Genomic DNA, 17,170 nt, shown 5'->3' on the forward strand with positions numbered 1-17,170 from the left:
ATGACACCAATGGGCATGCTAACCAAAAGGGGGAAACTCATGAGGTCTCAACTGTACACAAAGAACTGCAAGTAACTAAGGGATGCTGAGAGCAGGAGAAATGGCCTTCCCCAGGGAAGAACGCACCGGTTAGTTATCCAATGCCAAAGAAAGCCATATACAGAATAAATAACATTCTATAGACTGAGTAGGGTGTATTGTGCATTCAAAGATATTATATTGCCATATGTTCTGACCTTTTTTATTTATTGATATATATCAATTAATTACTAATGGATATATTTGATATAACATATACATCAATTGATATTGATAAAGATATATCAATGAAAAAGAGGTCATGAGTTGGAAAGCAAGGAGGGGGTATATGAAAGGGTTTGAAGGAGGGTAAGGAAAGATGGAAATGATGCAGTTATACTCTCAAAAAAGGGAGGGGGTGGCTGGAGAGATGGCTCAGAGGTTAAGAACACTGACTGCTCTTTCGGAGGTCCTGAGTTCAATTCCCAGCAACCACATAGTGGCTCACAACCACCTACAATGTGATCTCATGCCCCCTTCTAGCCTGCAGATGTATACAGAGGAAGAACACCATATAATAAATAAATAAATAAATATTTTTAAAAAAGCCAGGCGGTGGTGGCACACGCCTTTAATCTCAGCACTTAGGAGGCAGAGACGGGTGGATCGATGTGAGTTTGCGGCCAGTCTGGTCTACAAAGTGAGGCCAGGACAGCCAAGGCTATACAGAGAAACCCTCGAAAAACAAACAACAAAACCACTCATACACATAAAATAAAAATAAATAAATCTTTTTTAAAATTTTTAAGTAAAACACTGACTATTTGGAAAGATTTCTCCTGTAACACTGACAGTGTGGGACACTCTGTGAGAGCTGTGTGACCTGTGCAGCGTTCAATCCAGCATTCTATCTAAGGAATATTTAAAATTCTATTGTTCCAAAAGTATTTTTCTCTCCTTAAACATAAAAAGTAATTGTAAAGGGTAATATTTCTCTTAGGAAAATGAAGTCCACTCCATTTTCAGCAAAACCAGGAGATGACCTTGGGCACATGTTTTTTTCATCTCTCCATTTACAGTCCTTGTGTGCAGCACCAATTAAAGCACACAAGATAGGAAAGATAGCTTTACTCTAACATATTCAAGAGGCGGAGCTTAGACATTTCACCCACAAAATTTCTTGAAAGCCCTCCAGCTGAAAACTCATAAGGAAAATGCTTTCATACAACAAAATTAATAATCAGGTGACTACTGATTACTGGCTCAAATGGGGAGGTTCCACCACTTCCTTATGTGTATGTGTTTAGTATTTCTCCTTTCCTTCTATGACTAATCTTCTTAACCAAAGTATGTATATTAAACCACCCAGGAAGTGCTTGGTTAATATATTCTATCACAAGTCACTCACAGAAAATCCAACTTCATGAAATGATTCAATTTTTTATTGAGTATTCTTCATACATGAACATTTAAATTGACATATCCAAGTCAGACAACAAAGCTCAATTTTGAACCCTAAAGTGACCGTTCTGCCCAGAAAGCATCTTTCGAGCCATTCACTTGTTTCTTCTGGTGTACCTTAGCTCTTTGCACTGACAGCCAACTATTCATTTCCGGATACCTCCTTTTTGGAAAGAGTCGAAGATATCACTTAATTTCCATTCAAAATCTCCATCTTAGCCACCAAAATGATACGTGAAAAGAACACTAGATGTCACACTGGAAAGTCTGTCCAAATCAAGACAGTGACACCTCCCTGTCATATACCTAGAGTAAATTGAAATATTTCTAGCCTTCATTTCCTCATTACTAAAATAAAGATCACAAAGCACACCTTTACAATACTGTTTTCAAAACAAAATTTGATTTAAAAGTATGTACACCATGGAGTGTTGGGAAGTCAGGGAAGATGAGGACTCCTGCATGGACACCAGAAAGAGCCGCTTCATTTCAGACCCAGCATCAAGAAAACACACTCGAGTCATTCTTCTGGGAGATGTTCCATGGACTCCACAGTCCTGAGTCCAGTCTCTCTGGGCCTCAGCACCACTGATACTTAGTCTGCATAATGCGGTGTTGGGGGCAGCTGCTTTGTGCATCACAAAGTGGTTGATGGCATCGCTGGTCCCTACTTACTCAGTGCCTGTAGAACCAGTCCCCGCACGCCCTAGCTGTGACACTGACAAATGACCCCAAGTGAGAACCATCTCCTTGAAGTCATGAGAAACCAGTACAGGTGCTTCCAAAAGGAATGGAATTCATTTAGCTAATACCTAGACTTCCATGGTTCTCAACAGATGCTGAGCGACTGACTAACGGAGCCTCCTGGGGCCCTTTGCAGATGCTATCCTACTCCTTCTGAGTTTCATCCAGAAGAGAGATGTTGATTGTTTTTAAAGCCCCCAATGTGAAAGGCAACAACAGACAAAGAGAGGCATCTTTTTGTACAGAGCTTTGCACAGGCAATATGATCTTGGGCAAGTCACTCAGATGCTTTACACCTCAGCTTTTTAATGGAGATAATAAAATTATCTCTTTTGCAAGCTCATTGGAAGAACTAAATGGGAGAAAACGTACAGCCACAGTCTGTACTCATTCCTTCAGTGCAATTAATAATAGGACTCATGCTGGAAGCATGATTCAGAGGTACAGGTGCTTGCCACGCGAGCCTCACGACATAAACTTGGTCCCCCAAGCCCATGTAAAGGTAGAAGGAGACAACCAAGTACACAAAGCTGTACTCAGACTTCCACATGTAGTCTGTGTGCCCCTAATCTCACACACACCAAACACACACACACACACACACACACACACACACACACACACATACACGATAAAGTATTTTTATGAAATCTTAACCAAAGGCCCTCCCAATTTCATTCATTAAAATGGAATAATACAGTTTTATAATACACTGCTTTTGTAATCATGCAAATATGTGGAACTTACTGTATTTGAAACTGACACACAGGCTACCTAACTCAGCCCTCCCAAGTAGTCAGGCTGCTTAAGAGACCAGAGATGTGTTCCTTGCTAAGAACTATATTGATTTAAAAAATGGTTCCTTGAATTTGTAAGATTCAGCTCTATAGGGCCACCGGTCCCACTGCCTCCAGCACACCGGAGTTTGCTTGAGTCTGGGGGAAATGTTTTTCGTATTCTGTTTTCTTTAGTTTTGTGTAGACGTACATTATGAGATCTGGAAAGGTCTTCTGAAAGTAATGAGAGGGGTCTCCAATTCTTTCCTTCATTCTGAAAGAAAAGACAAATAGTTCAGCCCACTGGCCCCACACTCTTCCTCCTCAGAGTATACGCGGGCAGCTCACTGGACTTGATTCCATAGAGAGAACAATAAGGACTTTGGAATCTGATGGACAAGATGCTTCCTGACTCTTTAATAGCTGTGCCACTTAATCTTTCTGAAAAATGCTAATAGCACAGGAGCCACTCTCACCAGGGCCCATCCCTAGAGGAATGGCTGTTACAGGCAATTGATGTGTGCTGAGAGAGGGGGACTCCGGCTTCTCCAGAAACAGGACCCCTCTGAGAGGTTCCGATCCCGGGTGCTAATCACTAAACAAATACACATATAAGTAGCACTAAGTGGACTCAGCAGGCTGTATTTATACATAAGCATGTATATATGCAGCGGTAATTTAAAATGAGGTCATGATTTGAGAGGGAGATGAGGAGAACGTGGGAAGAACTGGAAGAGAGAGGGAAGGCTGCAAACGATTTCAACACAGTACTTATGTATGAAATTCTAAAAAGATAAACTAAACAAAATGCTAATGATGGTAATACAGTTCCACAATCCCTTATATACAATCTCTAATAATAAAGAAAGAAAACATACTGAATTGTAAGGGGTGTGTGTGTGTGTGTGTGTGTGTGTGTGTGTGTGTGTGTGTTTTACAGCTAACATTTTTGACAGCAAAAGATGATTTAACTAATGCGGGGCTGTGCTCAGCTTTTGTGAGTCTACGTTTGCTTTCCACAGCCGCCCTGTTGTCTGTTATTCACACAGGAAGCTACATCTGTTCAATAGAACTCAGCAGAGCTGGAAAGGAGGATGAGAGCCTGCTGGGCAAGCCCGTAAGAGAAAAGCAACCGGCTCTCCCTACGTAGCCCTGGCTGGCCTGGAACTTGCTGTGTAGACCAGGCTGACCTCGCACTGATCCATGGCCTCTGCCTCCTGAGTTGCAGAATTAAAGGCAAGTGCCGCCATCACCAACTTGCTTTTCTTTACCAAAGTAAGCTTTCTTCTTTCCATTCTGACAGACATAGAATTGGATTTTCTACCTGTTCTCACTCCACATATGACTTGCCACAATGAAAGCAACACTTACTGCTTATTATTTTCCTCATCGATGTGTTCCCCTATATTCCGAATAAACTTCAGTAGGTCACCTACAGTATTCTTATAAGAAGCTTTCTGTCTTTTTTTGTAGAAATCATCCATTGTTTCCATAACATATCTGTCGATCTAAAAAACAGAACATTACCCCAAGACATGATAGCAACATAAAGCAAATCTTGATGTTGTGTTAATATCAGAAGTCCAAATACAAATGTGAATAAATGCCCTCTACCAATGAACAAAACACATAGAAACAATGCTACATGCTATGCAACATGGTACAGCTATGTTTTGTTTGAATGAGTGATTATAAGTTACTAACTTCTTTTTTTTTTCTATACTTACCAAGTTCCCAAGAAATTGTGCCTATTAAAAACCTGGTGGGAGTGTTGACTAGTTTGGCCACTATGAAAATCAGGATTGAGCCTTCTCAGAAAACTAAATCTATATCTGCCATAAGAATGGCTACAATTCTGCTGGGTATTTATCCAAAGGACTCTCAGTCAACGTATCGATCACAGGGATATTGCACTGCTCACAGTAGCCAAGGCATGGAGCCAACCTAGTTGTCCTTCAATGGTGAAATGGTTAAAGAAAATGTGCTTTATATGCTCAAAAGGATCTTTTCAACCATAAAAAGAACAAAGTTATGTCACTAGCATGAAAACGGATGCAAACGGAGATAGTCATAGTAAGCAAATTAGTTACTCTCAGATAAAGAACATGAGATTTTGCTTAGACACATAAAACCAGGTATGTATATTTGACATGAAACAGAAGCAAAACTGTCTCTAGACAACAGAGACTAAGGAAAGGAGGAGGGCTGTGAGGAAGAGTAGAAAGGCATGGGGGAATATGCTCAAGGTATATCATATATGTGGTAGTTTGAATAGGTTTGGCCTCCATAGACTTGTGTTTGAATGTGGCTTTGTTGGAGGAAGTCTGTCACTGTGGGTGCAGGCTTTGAGGTCATATATGTTCAAGCTACACTCAGTGTAAAAAAAAAATCAGTCCCCTTCTGTTGCCTGCAAATCACAATGTAGAACTCTCAGCTCCTTCTCCAGCATCATGTCTGCCTGGATGCCGCCATGCTTCCAACCATGACGTTAATGGACTAACTCTCTGAACTGTAAGCCAGCCCCAATTAAATGTTTTCCTTTATATAAGAGTTGCCAAGGTCATGGTGTCTCTTCACAGCAATAAAATCCTAACTAAGACAATATCCTTGTATAAAAGTGTCTTTACTTTCAAGTCTGTCCACTTGTAAAAATTTAAAGTTTGAGCTAACGTCCCATACATATGCACTAGGCAATGAGTCATGGCACACGTACTCCATGCTATGACCTAGCAAGGCAGTGGCTGTCTCTGGCCCCATGGAAGTTGTGGACTAGAAATGAAAACATACATTAATCCACCAATTACAGGTGGAGACAAGGGAAGCAGAGGCCTGAGACAGAAGCTGTTGGTCTCAAAGATCATGGATTCTCCCAGAATGCTTTGCACATGCCTGTGGGGCACCCATCATGCACCACACAGCATGAGCTCTGCAGTTATCTCAGCCCCATAGGGAGCGTGAGTATTCTGCTTTATGGAGCTCAGACACTGATGCTAGCCTAAAACATAACTGAATTTGAGAAATGCTTGTAAATTTATAATAATGAAAGTGCAAGGTTGAGATGGTGATTAATTTTATAGAGTTCCCCTAAATTCCAGCTTGCTAAAATTTGCCTTGAAGAGGAAGAATCTGAAAGGTCATCTTTTCCTTAAAACGTGTTGTCTCAACACAATGTGGGTCCTTGGAGCTGGGGCTGCTCACAGGCCACAGAGGTGCCTGGTCTGTGCTAGGCGATGGCCTCTTGGTAGAGAACCTCCTCGGCTTAGGCTCTGCTTAGTCAGTTGTCTTGTCACAGTAGAATTTTTGGCCAGAGTTGAGGGAATGGATAATAGTTTGAGTCAAGGCCATCCTAAGGCAGAACTTAAATGACAGTGGCTTGGGGACCCTGGACTCTGAAGGAGAGGGTTCTTGACTCAAAAGAGTCAAGAGGGCTCATTTGGAGAAAAGAAAATTATCTCATTCACTTCCTGGTAGCAATTGGCTGATGTATTAAAATAAGATAGAAAAAGCAGCATAAACTCTTATACACTCCTTTTCCTGGCCCACAGAAGATAAATGTTTATACCTTAGATGTCCACTGATAAAAACTTTGGGAAGGCCTGGGTGTCCCAGACTGTAGTTTTTTGAGAAGCTCACTTTGTTTATTTCGCCTTTTGATGTCAGATTCATTGCCCACATTCCGAAGTGTTCTGTAGCGGCTGAGAATGATAGAATTTTCATAGTCATTCCATTGATTTTCAAAAAGAGAACACTGATATGCTTTGATTTTTAGTAAAATTTCTACACAGTGGGAGAAGCTGCCCTGTTGTTTCCCATCTATTCTCCAGGAGTTAAAGCCAGAACCCCGTAGGTTGTAACCCCCTCCCAAGGACACACTGCCAACAATGCTAAAGTGAGAAAAAGGCCCTGCTGGCTTCCCACGCCACTGAAATCAGTTCTCAACCTGTGGGTCGCGACCCCTGTAGGGAGTCAAACAGCACAATCACAGGGGTCGCATGTCAGATATGCTCCATATCAGACAGTCACATTATGATTCATAACAGTAGCAAAGTTACAGTTATGAAGTAGCAACAAAAATAAGTTTATGGTTGTTGGGGCGGGTAAGTCACACCACCACGAAGGACTATATTAAAGGGTCGCATCACTAGGAAGGCTGAGAACCACCCACTGCTGTAACACATGCTCAACTTCTACGTACTTCTCCCATGTCCAAAAGAAAGGATGGCCAAGCAGGTCCACCAGGCAGTTCTTTACATTTCCTCCAGGAGAAAGCAGGCGTTGAACCAGGTCCTTAGTCTCCTCATCTGGCGACAGTTTTACCGCCTCTTTATTATTCTGAGCCTTCAGTGTCTCAAAGGGGATCTCGCCTTTCTTTACCACATAAAGAACCAGCCGTCCAAGGTCCTGCACAGAAGCCATAAATGAAGCCCCCCCGCAAAAAAAAAAAAAAAAATCCACAGTGTGTTACCTCTCTACTTGGGTAACCTTGGAAGATTTGAGTGTTAACGTCACTATTGTCAACTTCACTGGGCAGGGGCAGACATCGGCCTAGAGGATTAGTAAAGGGCAGCTCTAGCTCTAGGTCTGTCTGTGGCAGCATTTGCAGAGGAGACTAAGATCACGAGGACTCTGATGGATTCCAAATTTCAGGAGACTTATGTGGAAGTAGCAGGACATTAGAAGGTGGGACCTGTTTGGGAGAAGCGGTTCAGTAGGAGCATGCCTTGATGGGGGTACCTTGCCCTGGTCCCTTCCAATCATGGCTCAGCTTTGCTTCCTGTCCATGAAACCCTCACTTCCCTCTGAGACCGCGGTCTAAACAAACCCTTCTTCCTTTAGGCTCTTCTCAGAGTGACACAGCATGGGGATGCTTCAAGGAACCTGTAGGCTATATTCCTGTGGTCCCATGGTGTCATGGTTAACACCCTGAACTCTGAATCTGCAAGATTCTAGGGAAGAAAGACAAAGTTCCGGGCACAAAGGAGCTTAGGCTCCTGAAAGATAACCCTGGCCCACAGTGAATGGCATAGACTTGGTGGCAGCAGAAGGATTCTTCCTGGGTCTTGAATGTTCTGACAGAATATAGGTAATTCAAGAGAGGGAGGACGATTTAGACAAAGGAGACAAGCTGGGGACAAGCTAGGAACTGGATCCAGCATCATGTGAGGAGGCAGATGATAATGGAGTCGTTCCTAGTCAGGCAAGACACGGTGCTAGCGCAGGGAACTATGCTTTGGTAGGACAGAGAAGTAGGCAGTGGTCTGCACAGGAAACAGCCACACTGGATACCAGAGAAGCCACCAAACTCAGAACCAAAGCTATTGCCCATTGGCTACTATCCAGGACAGAATTACCCAATGGTGACTGAACAAGCACAGGAGGAGCTTCCATACACAGGGCCTGGGTCCCTGTCCTCTGAGGACCACTGCCTGTTTTACAACCTTAACACTGTTCTGAGTTCTGTTTCCTCTGAGCTAAAGAAAGCTACCCATCCCTCCCAGGAATTGTTCCTGAGGAGCCTCAGTATCGGGCTTTCTTTTTTTTTTTTTTTAAATTAACTTATTCATATTACATCTCAATTGTTATCCCATCCCTTGCATCCTCCCATTCCTCCCTCTCTCCTGCTTTCCCCTTACTCCCCTCCCTTATGTCTGTGACTGAGGGGGACCTCCTACCCCACCCCCCACCCCCGTGTATGCTCATAGGGTATCAAGTCTCTTCTTGGTAGCCTGCTATCCTTCTTCTGAGTGCCACCAGGCCTCCCCATCAAGGGGACGTGGTCAAATATGGGGCACCAGAGTTTGTGTGAAAGTCAGTCCCCACTCTCCACAGTATCTGGCTTTCTTTGGTGCTCAGCGGGGCAGGTTTGAGTAGAGTTGGGAGGAAATCTTATTTGCTTTATCCTTAGGCAGAAAAATATTTGAGGTCTTATTCAGAAATGCCTCCTGGGAGTCTTTGAGGAAAAGGCATCCTTTGTCTAGTTATTTATTTAGCTAGTGGAAGAAGAAGGAGATAAAGAAAGGGCCCCAGTGGAAGGCAGCTCCCCACCAGCCCTGCGGTTAGACCTATCCCTCTGCCCAGCGAAAGGTCTCCTGCAGGAAAGACGCACAGAAATGCCACTGGATGCAAGGGAGTGAGGACAGTGGGCAGGGTGAGGTGCCTTAGGAAATCTCTTCTTCCGGGTTAAAATAAGAAGTTCTTTACCACAAGAAGTGAAGTAATGAACAAATAAGGAAGCAGAGGGGGGAAAAACTTTAACTAGGCCACAGAAATTACCTCCAAGTCTCTCTTGACTGGCTGTGAGTCTCCCAAACACTGGACACTCTGATCAAAATCTGCCAGGCAAACGGCTTTCTTGGAATCTAAGGGACAGTTTCAGAGGTGCATAAAAAAAATTTTTTTTATGGTGTGATAGTCAAATCATATGTAATGTGTTATACAATCTGTCATCTCTGAAGATCAATAATAATGCTATTTACCCATATCCAGCCTCATTTGACCTATTGGGTATCTGTCAGCAGGACACACATTTTTATTTTTTACACGTCAGACAGCAGGAAAAGATGAGGGTAAAGTCAACCAGCTCACCACTCACACACGCCTGCTGGGGCACAGCACAATAAAGGGGCTGCTGTGTAACTAACAGCTAACCAACAAGGTCCTGAGCCTAAGGATGTCTAGGCATTGATTTCCATCCACTGAAGCCCATGAGCTACTCTGGTACTTGGAACTTCCATCATGGGTCAGAGATGTGCTGGTTCTGAGCCACCGTTCTCTGCCCTTCTCGGGCCCTTCTTCCTTCTTGAAGAAGTCACTGAGGAGTCCCCAGAAAGAGAAATGAAAACAAAATGATAGAAGTTGGGAATAAGATCTAAAGGCAAGTAAATAAGGAATTTAGCCTAGAAGAAATAACCCCCGCTAGCCTCCGTGATTATCAGAAATAAATCTCCATTCATTACAAATCTCTTAGTCTGTGATGCATAAAAGACCACCACAAGGCCTCACCTATTAAGATGTTTTGTGGTTGCAGATCCTGATGGGCGTATCCATGCGAGTGTAGGTTTTGAACAGCCTCAAATATAGACAACAAGACCCTGCGGGCAAACGTATCTTCCCGGTTCTCCACAGGTCCCTTTCTGGGCTCACCTAGGAACTCTTCCAACGTCCACTCACACAGGGACACACACACATAGAAACTGCCCTTGTTGGTTTCGCTTCCATAGAAAGTCACGAAGTTACTATGGCCAGGGCAGTCCTGAAAGCAAGAGACTTCCTTACGTCCGCGGGCACTGTCCTCACAGAAGAGCTTCACAGCCACCTCTCGATTGTCATAGATCCCTAGGTAGATGCCCCCTTCGGAAGTGTCAGAAATTTTAAAGTCGCCATCCATAAAGAGCTTGAGTTTGCCAATCATCATCGGTTGATGCATACGGTGGAGTCTTTTCAAGGCGTGCCCCCAACGCAAACTGTGAGGCGACCAGTCTCTAGCAGGAGGGTCAGTGTGATGATCAGCTCCATAGCCGAGAAGAAGCTTTACAAGCGAGTTGTCGTAATTCCGAGTGGCTATCCAAACAAGATCCCCACACTTGGTGTTGGCTCCCTTTTCACACAGCAACTGAACGATTTCCTTCTGTTTGAGTTCAACCGCAATTAGCAGAGCTGTCTTGCCCTCACTATCTTTGTCATCGATGTTTATGCCCTCCCGACTCAGGAGCATCTTCACCAAACCTGCGTGCTTCCTCTCCACTGCCGAGATCAGGGGCGTCTTCCCTCTTTCTCCTCTCGCATTAACGTCAGCTCCGTGCCGGAGCAGAAGGTTAGTGATCTCCTCCACATTTTCACCTTCACGGTTCAGCAGAGTACGGATCAAGGCATTTCTGCCCATATTGTCCCGAGCGTCGACTTCCGCCCCCATATCGTTGAGGAGAATACTCAAGACTTCTGTGTGGCCATTTTCAGCAGCACTCATGAGAGCTGTGGCCCCCCCTTGCTTCAGTCGTAGTTTGTCCTCCGTTGTCTCCCGCCTCAAATTCACATTGGCTCCCTTATCAAAGAGGAATCTTAAGGCTTCGACTTTACCGTACTCGGCAGCTTCCATGAACGCCGTGAAGCCATTAAAGTCACATTCATTGACATCTGCACCCTTAGACAGGAGAATCTGCAGCAGCCTTACATCTCCGTGGATCCCGGCGACGATCAGGGGTGTGGCCCCGTTCCTCTTCCTCCGACGCGGGTCAGCACCACGATCAAGCAGGAGTTCCACAATGTCTACCAGGCCAGACTGCACTGCGTTGTGCAAAGGTGTCCAGCCCCAGCTGTCACAGACATTGACATCAGCCCCTTGTTCCAGTAATTGCTGGATCCTGTTAACATCCCCCCTTTTAACAGCTTCAATCAAGCCACCTTGGCCGATGGCCCGCTGACTACTTGATGGTGCAGCTCCATCCTGCGGTGTGTTACGTTCTGTGCTCTCCATCATAGCCAGTGGCAATGCCTAACGTTTTCAGCCTTTTCCCTGAGAAATGAACACGTGTGCCTTTGGGATGTGACGAGAGGCTTGGGGTAGGAAATGGGCTTCTGTGTTCTGTCTTCTGGCATCTCACCTGTACACAAGTAAAGAGCGGGCTTTGTCATTTCAGACAGGAGAAATTCGCTTGTCTCAGACCTCGGCTTTACCTGTATGTAACCTTTTCTAAACACAGTTACTTGCTTAATTAAGAATTTCTACTAAACTGTAGACTATTATGAGTGCATGTAAATTCAAAGTGAGGAACTATTACGTCTTAGTCCCACTCCCCCAAAGCAACTGCTACCAATATTTAGTATATGTGTATAGATTTATTTCCAGGCTGGGGTCAAGCTATGCTAAGTGACTCTGCACTTGCATCCTTATTTCAATTTTCCAATCTTGAATATTTTATTATTTGTAGCCATATTTTGAAAAGTAACTATTTTAAAGCAATTCTGAATGATGTTGGGGGAAATTTAGCTCATTTTTATCTGGTTTTCCTATTACAGATTTCTTAAAATAGAAATCCTAAAATTTCATGACTAGTTATGAAAACTAAATACTTTTTTCAGTATTCTATAAACGTACTTACCTAGTAATTGGCAGCTTCTGGAGGCAGGGTGAGCGCAAGCAAGCTCCTTTAAGAAGAAAAGTGCATTTCTTTGTCTTTGTCCATCTGACTTTCTTTACCGCAGGTGAAGCCAGTCACCCCACACTGTTGGCTACCTCTGTTCTCTTCATACTCCTGCACGCTTTTATTGAAGTAGTCTCAGGAAAAAATGTGAGTTATGAACTCAACTTTGAGTTTCTGGGTGTGCAACTTCTGATTGTCACTTCCTGGTTGCACACTCCTAAACTGACTCACGATTTTGTTTCCTCAACAGAGGACAACAATGAACAGGGCCCTTGAAGACAGCGTGTCAAGAAGTGTAGCAAATACCGCGCATTGGATGAATGGCAGAGCGAATTTTGCCTCTTTGTGAAATATTTTTGTATCAGATACCCCCTCCCCCATCCACCCATGTGCCCTACACGGAATGTCTTTTAGCCCAGGGGACTCTAGGTTTACATCCAATTCAGTCACGGGGCATCCTGCGGTAACCTGAACATCTACGTAAGCTGTACCGGCTACAAATGCACAACGCCTCCTTCTTGAGATCTACGTAGGCAGCACGTTCTGAATACTAAGCACCACTTTGTAGTCCGAAGCGTCTGTGGAACCGGCCCTAACTGCCGCAGGCTGTGAGGTGGGTTGGTGTAATATAAGACAGGTTAGAGGGAAGAAAACCAGGGAGAGCTACAAGAATCCCAGAACCTAGAATGCAGCAAACAAGCCTGCGTTCACTTTCGTTTTCTCCTTCCCCACTCCAGAGCTGCCTCAGAAGCAGAGGACATAAATAAACAGCCTATGAGCCGAGGCAGGACCTTAGGAGGAAGGACCACAGGGCTGCTGCCCAGTTGTCATCAGTTCCGGTTCCCTAACTCTCCGGATCGGTTCTTCCCCGCCCCTCACCCCAGCCAGAGAGATTCGGCAAGGAACCACGCCTCAGCCCTTTAGCCGCCGCCCTGCTCTCCTCCCCGCCCACCCACCCTACCTTCCAAATTCTTTCCTCAGCGGTCATTCCTTTGGCAGAAACAATCCCTTGGGACCGCCCCGTAGAAGAAACATTTCCTTGCTGCTTATCATTGAATTATCGGGGCGGAGCCAAGAAAGGAGGGAGAAAACAGAAGACCGGAAGATGGGCAGCTCAAGCACAGCCTGAGAAATCTTCACCCTGGAGGAAAACAAGGGCTGTACCCTGACTACGGAGGACAGACTTGATAGGCATCACAGTGTTTGCCTTTCAGGTTATAGGACCCAACTTCACCCATCACTCTGTGTCCTCTCTGTAATCACAAATCCCTCTGTTCTTGGAAAGAAACAAGGAAAGAAACACATAACCCACGATGCGGTCTGTTAGTAGTACATGGCAGGCAGAGAGGCTGTGGCCAGTGATGGGTGTAAGTGCTTGGGAGACAAACCCGAAGCTCTCTGAGAGCTTGCTTCTTAATGGGAACTGGGAAATCATAAGCCATCACACAGCTAGTGGGGGAATATTGTGCATGGACATGCTGTGTGTGTGTGTGTGTGTGTGTGTGTGTGTGTGTGTGTGTGTGTGTAGGTGTATGTGTAGGTGTATGTGTGTGTGGACATGGTGTGTGCGTGTGTGTATGTTTATGTGTAGGTGTGTGTGCATGCATGTATATGTGTGTCATGGTGTGTGAATCTGTGTGTGCACATGAGTATGTGTGTAGAGATGGTGTGTGCGTGCATGTATGTATGTGGACATGATGTGTGTGTGTGTGTGTGTGTGTGTGTGTGTGTGTGTCCCCGTGTGTTAGGGTAGGTTGGTAGGGATCAGAAGACACCTTGGGTGTCTGTTCTCTCCTTCCATCTGTACATGGTTCCACGGCTCAGTCTCAGGTTACCAGGCTTACCTGACAAGCTGAATCTTTACCTGCTGAGTTTCTATGTAGTACCATAAACACATTTTTAATAGCATATAATAAGATGTCCAGGTATGCTGTAGTCCCTGGCAGTCCATATCTTATGGGCTTTACAGCTGCTGTCTTCGACTGCCTCAATACATCCTACTGTTTCCACTCCGTCTTAGTGTGTGCTATTTTGCTACCTGAACAGATAATAGTAACAGCGATTATGATGGTGGTGGTGGTGGTGGTAGTGATGGTGGTGGTGGTGACGGTGGTGGTGGAGATGGTGGTGGTTGTGGTGTTAGTTGTAGTGGTGATGATGGTGGTTGCGGCAGCGGTGGAGGTAATTATGCTAATAACAGAAAACATTGGCATCGCTCTTCGGGAGCTGTTCTGAGCACTTTACGGATACTAACTCATTGAAGTAGGTCTTGTGACAGCTACCGTTCTTCACCCCACCTTACAGGTAGGGAAAACAAGGAACAAAGTGATGAAGTAGCTTGCTGTGCTTTGGAGACTGGGCTACACCACAGAGAGAGACCCATCTACATTCCCAGACAGGGAACAAAATCAGTTCAGCCATGTAGTGTGTCTTATGTGGGAAAAGCCACAGAGGAAAATAAAGTAGCTATGGAGGGTTTTCAGTACTGAAATGGGAGCCCTGGAGACATAGGTCAGTCAGCCGAGTGTTTGCCTCGCAAGCACAGGAGCTGAATTCAATCCCAGAACCCATCCTATAAAGAAAAGAGAGACAGTGATGCCATCCCCAGATGAGTGTAACGGATCGCTCAGTCTCAGTCTATCACTGCCGCCAAACTTTGGCTAATGTCAGGAGGTTGGCTGACAGGTCAAGCCATAATGACGTATGCTGTCACTGTGCCTCATTTCCATTTTTTGTATCGAGATGCCAATCTTAATGTCCTCTGTCGCTGTGGTAAGCAACTGGTTAAAAACAACTTGGAGAGGAAGGCTTTATTAGGCTTGCGGATTGTGTACTCTGTCACCAAGGGAAGGCAAAGCAGAACCCGAGGCAGGAACTGAGGCAGAGAACAAGAGGGATGTTACTGTTTACTGGCTTGTTTGCACGGCCTGCTTAGTTTGTTTTCCTTGTACAGCCCAAGACCTCCTGCTCAGAGGTGACATCACTGACGTTGATCATTAATCAGTCAAGGAAATGACATCCCACCCCTCCCCCCACCCGCAAGACCTGCTGGCAGGCCAAATTGATGGGGCCAATTCCCCAACTGAGATTTCCTCTTCCATGTGACTGCAATTTGGATCTAATTGACAAAAACTAACCAGCTATGTGAACCACGGCTGTGGGTTGGAGTTCCTCTAAAATTTTTCTAATATCGACTGCCACCTGATCCACAAATTATTTCTGACTCATCTGAGCACTGCTGAGTGGACTGCCTAAGTGCTTCCTTTAACAGAGTGTGTTAGAATTATACGACCAACGTCAGCAGGGAGCTGGGCGGAGCCTAGAGGTAGCAGGTGAGCTCAGTTTGTCCTGAGCAGACGCTGTGACCCGGAGAACGCTGACTCCTCTCCCCCACTCAGAGCAGCACAACTCGGAAGTAGCTACAACTCGGAAGAGCTCAGCCCAGAAACCACTGACCGTCTCGAAGGAAATCTGGGCCTTGGTTACATGGTCCTGATAGGTTTGGGCTGTGTCTGGCACAGGAAAATAAAGAGCCGTCAGCACCTGGATGCTGTTTGGCCACTTCGTTTTCTAGGAACTACAACGAGCAAAGAGGCGCTAGACTGACGTAGAAGCAGCAGGCACTCAGCTTCGCCAGCAGAGGGCGACGTTTAGCTACTTTTGTGGTGAGACAGGGCCTCCTGTATGTCTAGCGGTTGGACCTTGTTTTTGTCTTTGCCCCCTTTCCCCACCACCCCACCACCCCCCAGTCACGGGATGACTTCTCTAATTCTCTGGGGTTGGGGGAAGCACTTCGTAAAGCCGCTGAGCGGAGGGTTGCCAGGGCTGTTTTGCTCACGTGTGTGTTTTCTCTCATATTTAGTGCTGAGCTACAGTTGACACATTGGAGAGTAAGTTCCGCTTGCAAAAAAAAAAAAAATCCAGCTAGAGTGAACGGGGTCCACAGGAGAGTTTTAAACAACCCAGGCTAGACTCCAGAGCCCTTTACAGATCTAACCTGTATGTATGAGGTAAGACTGGCACACTGGTTTATTACAGTTTTTTTAAAAAAATGATTCCCAAACCCTAATTTTAAAATGATTTGAGGCCACTCGTAATAGAAAGCATGCATATAATAAAACTCTAAACTACTGACACAAGATCGAAAGACTCCATGACTAACATAGAAAAGCAAGCATGGGATTCTAACAGAAAACTCAACCCTGGACCAAGGCCAAGGGAGAAAATAAAAGTCTCCCCTGTAAAGAAAACACAGTAACTATTTACCCGTCATATCCCATGAGCATGAGAGGAGTGGCACTTGGCACCAGCTGCCCCCTTGGGGGGAGGGGGAGTGCTAAAACAGACAAGCATTGAGGTTTCTCCCTGTGGTGGGCAAGCCTAAGGCAGGAACCATGACCTTCCCCTGGACCATCTTGAACCTAAAGACACAAGGAGGAAGTGGCCCAAGAGAAAGATAAACTAGAAACAGCTTCTGACAGAAGAAGAGATCAGTTCGTTCACAGACTCCAAGCCCCTGCGTGGGGTTTAAACCTTGAAGAAGGCGTAATTACCAAGAGTAGAGTGAAGGAGAGATAAGCCTGTTTCTTAGGGTCCCAAGTGTAGGATCTTGTGAGAGAACAGGTGATGTTGTCAGCTAAAAAGATCCCGTGAACAGACTCTGGGAGGAGATATATGAATTAACCCAGAACTGGAGGCGGGGCTTTTGGAGACTTCGGATAGCTTTGGCTCTTCATCACTCCACTTCAAGACACTCCTAGAGAGAACCGCTCTAGGGAAGGCTTCAGGGCTCCGGCTCCTGCTGAGGTTCTGGGTTCTGGTTGCTCCAGGTTCCAACAGTAGAGAATAGGCCTAGGAGCAAGTGGGAAGTGAGCCTGGCCTGTAAGGACATATGCCCCTTCCTTCCCACCCACTCCCCACACTCAAGATGTTAGAATCGTAGTGTCCTCGATCATTTGGCCAAAAAGAACATCTCACTGCAGAACTTGACTTTGAGCTCAGGTCCAGATAAGCACTTAACTTACCAGAAAC

At 45.2% G+C, this 17,170-nt stretch overlaps 1 protein-coding gene across 2 annotated transcripts; it reads right to left on the reverse strand.

Annotated features, from left to right (window-relative positions):
* Nucleotides 1–1,442: 1,442 nt before the first annotated feature.
* Nucleotides 1,443–13,225, reverse strand: RNASEL (ribonuclease L). 2 transcript variants are annotated; one of them, XM_084779052.1, is made up of 8 exons: nt 13,101–13,225; nt 12,098–12,273; nt 10,002–11,599; nt 9,273–9,358; nt 7,195–7,400; nt 6,562–6,694; nt 4,371–4,507; nt 1,443–3,273 (listed from the first exon to the last, which is right to left on the reverse strand). In XM_084779052.1, exons 3-8 carry the CDS (start codon nt 11,473–11,475, stop codon nt 3,108–3,110), a joined length of 2,202 nt encoding a protein of 733 aa, XP_084635178.1. In that variant the 5' UTR covers nt 11,476–11,599; nt 12,098–12,273; nt 13,101–13,225; the 3' UTR covers nt 1,443–3,107. The 2 variants fall into 2 exon arrangements, with proteins under 2 accessions (XP_084635178.1, XP_084635177.1); XM_084779051.1 differs by lacking the exon at nt 13,101–13,225 and having other exon boundaries at nt 12,098–13,068.
* Nucleotides 13,226–17,170: the final 3,945 nt, after the last annotated feature.

The sequence above is a fragment of the Acomys minous genome, assembly GCF_964271855.1.
Source record: "Acomys minous genome assembly, chromosome: 1".
In the NCBI taxonomy this organism is placed as follows: domain Eukaryota; kingdom Metazoa; phylum Chordata; class Mammalia; order Rodentia; family Muridae; genus Acomys; species Acomys minous.

What these genes read in the sequence shown, in the direction of transcription:
- RNASEL (XM_084779052.1), bottom strand. Translation starts at nt 11,475, where the DNA reads ATGATGGAGAGCACAGAACGTAACACACCGCAGGATGGAGCTGCACCA. An exon ending in ACCACAAAACATCTTAATAG is followed by an intron (nt 9,359 to 10,001) that starts GTGAGGCCTTGT and finishes ACTGTCCCTTAG; the next exon opens with ATTCCAAGAAAGCCGTTTGC. An exon ending in TTTATCAGTGGACATCTAAG is followed by an intron (nt 4,508 to 6,561) that starts GTATAAACATTT and finishes TCTGTTTTTTAG; the next exon opens with ATCGACAGATATGTTATGGA.